The sequence below is a fragment of the Branchiostoma belcheri genome, unplaced genomic scaffold (assembly GCF_001625305.1).
Source record: "Branchiostoma belcheri isolate BF01 breed outbred unplaced genomic scaffold, Haploidv18h27 scaffold826, whole genome shotgun sequence".
Classification (NCBI taxonomy): Eukaryota; Metazoa; Chordata; class Leptocardii; order Amphioxiformes; family Branchiostomatidae; genus Branchiostoma; species Branchiostoma belcheri.
Genome location: NW_017804494.1, coordinates 4879 through 10994, shown reverse-complemented (window position 1 = coordinate 10994; position 6116 = coordinate 4879). Strand labels below are relative to the sequence as shown.

At 42.9% G+C, this 6116-nt stretch overlaps 1 protein-coding gene across 1 annotated transcript; it reads right to left on the bottom strand.

The window, feature by feature from the left end:
- Positions 1 to 1043: 1043 nt before the first annotated feature.
- On the bottom strand, positions 1044 to 5836 carry LOC109486738 (fibropellin-1-like; the record flags this gene model as incomplete). Its single annotated transcript, XM_019790625.1, has 10 exons — positions 5708 to 5836; positions 4253 to 4645; positions 3709 to 3822; positions 3164 to 3274; positions 2869 to 2982; positions 2529 to 2642; positions 2071 to 2295; positions 1561 to 1689; positions 1331 to 1450; positions 1044 to 1157 (listed from the first exon to the last, which is right to left on the bottom strand). Coding segments are annotated over exons 1-10 (1501 nt in total), but the record flags the coding sequence as incomplete, so codon positions are not given.
- Positions 5837 to 6116: the final 280 nt, after the last annotated feature.

Below are 6116 nucleotides of genomic sequence, written 5' to 3'. Positions count from 1 at the left end.
TATACATACATTAGAAACTTCAAAACATGCACCTGTAAGGAATGGAATCATCATCAACAGTTCATATAATATAGACATGTCTATTTGTTTGTATTTATTGAAAATGTAAAGGTAATTTGGAATTTACACTGTACATTACAGGGCACAGGTCACCATTACACCCATGCCCAGAAGACCCATTTTGAGTAACTATTGGTGAGAGCATCCAAACCAACTGAACACAGCTATTGTAACCTGTTTCTATTCTATAGTGATCCTATTCTCTACTCTACTCTTCTCTACCCTACCCTACCCTACCCTACCCTACCCTACTCTACTCTACTCTACTCTACTCTACTCTACTCTACTCTCCTCTCCTCTCCTCTCCTCTACTCTACTCTACTCTACTCTACTCTACTCTACTCTACTCTACTCTAATACACTCTACTCTACTCTACTCTACTCTACTCTACTCTACTCTACTCTACTCTACTCTACTCTACTCTACTCTAATACACTCTACTCTACTCTACTCTCCTCTCCTCTACTCTACTGTACTCTACTATGCTCTGCTCTGCTCTGCTCTGCTCTACTCTCCTCTCCCCTCCTCTACTCTACTCTACTCTACTCTACTCTCCTCTACTCTACTGTACTCTACTGTACTCTACTCTGCTCTGCTCTGCTCTACTCTACTCTCCTCTCCTCTCCTCCCCTCTCCTCTCCCCTCCTCTACTCTACACTCTACTCTACTCTACTCTACTCTACTCTACTCTACTCTACCCTACTCTACTCTACTCTACTCTACTCTACGTATACTCTAGACTATTTTTCGTTCGTCAGAGTTGCCATAACGTCAAACCTTAGTGCACAACATATATTGTAACGGGTACAATACATGGCAAGATCTACTCTGAGTTCTACAGTACTAGTAATATGGCCAGCCAAATGCACTGTTTGTTACAACGGGTCAGGCTGCACGTACATGTACATACGGATAGACAACTCTTACATGTTGTAAACATACAGATACGGTCTTGCTGTGTATTGTTTTCTGCACAGCATACCTGTCTGGCAGGTCTCCCCTCCGTACCCTACAGTGCAGTGGCAGTGGTAGGAGTTCACCCCGTTCATGCAGAATCCGCCGTTTTGACAAGGATTGGAGGCGCATTCATCGGTATCTATGGGGAAAATAGCTTCTTGAAAGCTGTTCTTTTTCTTGACACAGCTGTAGGTTGTCAGGAAAAGCAACTAGAGCTAAAAGTATCATTTTAGTTTGCTTCATAGAAAATGAAGGAAGTGTCCAGATTCAATAGGCGTTTTGTAAAGAAAACTTTGAAAAGGCAAACAATACCGATATTGCAGATGTCTCCCTCGTACCCATCCAGACAGGAACAGTAGCTGTAGGAGTCGTTAAAGCAGGTCGAGCAGACGCCGTTGTTGTAGCAGATGTTCCGCTGGCAGGGCTTCAGGTCTATAGAAACATCGATACAGATTTAAAATTGTCATTACGGATTACCTTCTAGATGCGTCTAGAGTTTTTTTACTTGCGATATATGGGCCACGGTTGTCACTAAAACGTACCAGACTGGCACACGTAGTGATGCTGTTCCATACACGAGGCGGTGCGAGCGAGATAGCCGTCCGTGTTGTCCAGGTAAGCACACAGCTCACAGGAGGTGGTGGGTTCACTAGCCGACCATTGGAACTGACCTAGTATGAACATAAATTAATGGATCCTTTTGACATAAAAATATTTTGCACTGTAACTCTCTCCCAAGAAATAGATAATAATAAAAGATAAAAATTGAAATAGCCATAAAATGACATCATATATATTCACAGCAAAAAGCAGGATGATGAGCTAGGGAGCTTGAAAAAACTAGGACCAGGCTTGAGAAAAAGTTGAATTTGTGATGTTGATTTTATGATTCGGATTCCAAAATGAGTACTAAAAACCTTTACACCGCTGTCTCCCAGTTTCACTGAAATGCATGGTCAGGACTTTCTGCTATTCAAACATATGTGATATTCGGGCAAGAGCAACGAGGATAGTGTATACTTGATCCAATGAAATTTGAAGGGATGGGTTACCTGAGACGCTGGTCCCGTCTGTGTAGGTCATCACCCCCGGGGAAAGCTTTAGTCCAGTCCACGGGGACACGTCACTTCCGGCAGGGATGGAGTCAGCGATGAGCCGCTGCAGCTCGGCCTCCTTCACATCCACCAGGTGCCCTCCCCTGGTCTGGCACTCCTGGCTCGCTTCGGGATAGGACACGGCATCGGAGGAGAACAGCAGGCAGCCGTCAAAGTATGGAACTGGGGAAACATATTAATTTGTAATTCATATTTATCATCGTCATTGTCATCATCACCATCTTCATCCTCATTGTTATAGTTGTTCCCGCGACAATCTCAGCTCTGGAATTCACCGATATTAGTTTTGCCGACTTTGGCACTGCTGTCATTATTGAAACGTGGTTGTCAGAAATACAAGCAAAAAATATGTCATTTCTACTACAACGTATCGCAGTATGTTTAAATTGTTTTACCCGTTTCACACTTGTCTCCCATGTGACCTTTAGGACAGACACAGGTGTAGCCGTTCACGTGATCCACGCAAGTTCCGCCTCCTAAACACGGACTGCTCGCACACTCGTCAATATCTGTGGTAAAGAGGCATCATGTCTGGTTGTGGGTATGCTGTACAATCACAATGACAACGGCAGTGTAATATTGACGTGGCGAATAATACTTCAAACACATGGCGTTTTTCGTGGTTAGGTGCTTTATTTCCCTATGTTTATCATTATCTTGCATTTAATGTACAATTAAGAGTGAGAAAACTAGCAGGCCTTTTATAACCTATGTAATTTTTATTTTGAAACCTACCCGTTTCACAGAGAGTTCCAGCATACCCAGCTGAACACTGACAGGTGAAGTTGTTAAACTCATCATAGCATACTGCTCCATTCTGACAGGGGGCGCTGCTGCACTCGTCAATTTCTGCAAGAGTGTCAATTCTCTTGGTAAACGATCATCGAAGTCATCAAAATCGTAGAAGGAAAGAAAAGGAAAAAAAAGCATTGATGCTTAACTTAGAAGGCTAACGTTACTAACCAGAGGTTTTCGATTAAGTGTACATGATCTAAGTATCAGTGCACCTGATCTAAGTATTGAAACCTACCTTCACACAGAGTTCCAGTATAACCGTGTGCGCACTGACAGGTGAAGCTGTTCACTCCGTCCTGACATGTAGCACCATTCTGACAGGGGGCGCTGCTGCACTCATCGATATCTGCAAGAGTGTCAAGACGCTTGGAAAACGAACAAGTCATCAAAATATAATTATAACAGAAGATCAAGAAAAGGCAAAGGCTTCAATTATTAATTGTAATTGATGCTTAACTAAGGACGTTGTATCACGTTGAAGCTTTTTGGTTTAGCTTAGATAGATAAACAGTGACCATTGATAAAAATGCATGTGCATATTACATTATACAGAAGCCTACCTGTTTCACATAGAGTTCCGGTATACCCAGGCACACACTGACAGGTGAAGCTGTTAAACTCATCATAGCATACTGCTCCATTCTGACAGGGGGCGCTTCGGCACTCGTCTATTTCTGTGAGGGTATGGGGACGATGGGGAAAAAGTCATATTAAAATTGTATTACATAAATTAAGGAGAAAAGCTTCAAATGTCGAAGTCTACCTTGTGGAGACACCCACCTGTTTCACAGTGAGTTCCAGCATACCCAGGCACACACTGACAGGTGAAGCTGTTCACTCCGTCCTGGCATACTGCTCCATTCTGACAGGGGGCGCTGCTGCAGTCATCGATATCTGCAAGAGTGTCAAGACGCTTGGAAAAGTCATCAAAATATAATTATAACAGAAGAAAAGGCAAAGACTTCAATTACTAATTGCAATTCATGCTTAGCTAAGGACGTCGTATCATGTTAAAGCTCTTTGGTTTTGCTTAGGTAAACAGTGACCATTGATAAATATGTATTACATTATACAGAAGCCTACCTGTTTCACAGAGAGTTCCGGTATATCCAGGCACACACTGACAGGTGAACCCGTTAATCTGGTCCTGGCATGTCGCCTGGTTCTGACAGGGGGCGCTGCTGCTGCACTCATCCCTATCTGTATATAGTACATCATGTATATTTCTTGTTGTAAATTACTACTAATTAGCTAAGGGTTAATATATTCTGATAGTATTTGATAATTTGTTTGGCGTGAAACGACATCAATGATGGGTTCCTACCTGCACACAGGGCGTACATGTTGTTGTAGTGTGATCCCTGCTGCAGCTGCCAGTTGTGAGTCTCGTAGTCCGTTCCCACAGAACTGCCATCATCACTCCAACAGCCAGGGCAGTACACAAAGGTGTCATCAAGGGGCTGGCAGTGCCAAGGGATAGTAGTTCCACACAGGTTTGTCGAGAGAACCTGTTGGGTATAACAGTTGACACCGGCGTCGTCAAACGTGATACAGTCTGAGGTCCAGGTGCTGGTACACCCGCCCGTACCTGAGTAGTAGCACGGATATCTCATCCCCATCGCTTCACAAGTGAACTTGACGTTTTGATTGGACATGGGTCCAGAAGCCCGAACCTTGTAAAAATTCCAATTGTCGACCGTGGTCAGGTATTCTTGGCCTTAAAAGAGGGAGAAATCACACGTTAAGGTTTTAGGAAAAACTTGTATCTATTAAGTTTATGTGTGCTAATTAACAAGATAATCAAAACATGGAAAATGTACTAAATACTGACTACTAGACGACGTATGGAGTTTATTTGAAGAAAATAGCTGCTAGATATATTCATAAATTACAAGTGGGTGTTCTGTCTAATCTAACAAGCCATTTGCCTAACTACTACTTAGATGGGAAGCCCATTTGCCTAACTAGTACTTAGTCGGGAAGCCCATTTGCCTAACTTGTACTTTGTTGGGAAGCCCATTTGCCTAACTTGTACTTTGTTGGGAAGCCCATTTGCCTAACTAGTACTTTGTTGGGAAGCCCATTTGCCTAACTAGTGCTTAGTCGGGAAGCCCATTTGCCTAACTTGTACTTTGTTGGGAAGCCCATTTGCCTAACTAGTACTTTGTTGGGAAGCCCATTTGCCTAACTAGTATTTGGTTGGGAAGCCCATTTGCCTAACTAGTACTTTGTTGGGAAGCCCATTTGCCTAACTAGTACTTAGTTGGGAAGCCATTTTCCTAACTAGTACTTAGTTGGGAAGCCCATTTGCCTAACTAAACTAGGCGTTTGCCTAACTTCGACAGGAAGCCTATTTGCCTAACTACATGTAGATAGGAAGGCCTCCTGCCAAATTTGCCAAACGTTATATAAAAAGCCCATTTGCCGAACTAGATAGGTTGGCATTTTGCCTAACTAGTACTAACTAGGCCACTAGTACTTTCCTAACTTGCATGTCTAAGATTATGTACTTATAGCCAAAACGTTTTCTATCTTTTGTTAGGTATATCTATGCCATTTCTGTACACGCTCCCCTACCCGTAAAAATACATAGATGTAGAAAAGAAAGTGACAAGATTGGTCCATCGCATGCTCACCAATTTAGATATTACCAAACCTGATAAGTTGGATTGACGAATGAATAACAATTCAGAATTACACAGTAATACATAAATGCATGCATAATCCAAGACACTCTGTTGCCCCCTTAATAGGAAGTAAAAACAGATTCCAAACTCACCTTGTGCCGAGTCCGGCCAGACGACCACAGCCGCGATGAAGACCAGAAACTTCCACATGTTCACCATATGCTGAGTTGAGTCCAGACTCCGTGATGTGTGTGAGGCTTGTTCTGTGTGCGGTAATTTATACTGTGTCCCAAAGTAGGCCATGGGAACCACACACCTGGCCGGTAGGGACGGGCGATATTAATAGTTCTGCAGAGGAAATGTTTTTTTTTTACCCGTACGCGTCTGATTGGTGCGAACTGAAGTAGATGGGATGGGCGGTATTAAATATGTCTTGACCTGTGCTCAGCTGATTGGAGTGAACTTGCGTAAGCAAAATTATGCATACGTCACATCATTATATGAGTCGTGCTTAATAACAATGTCGTATTGTGGTACGAGACACTAAAACATGTCTTTTCC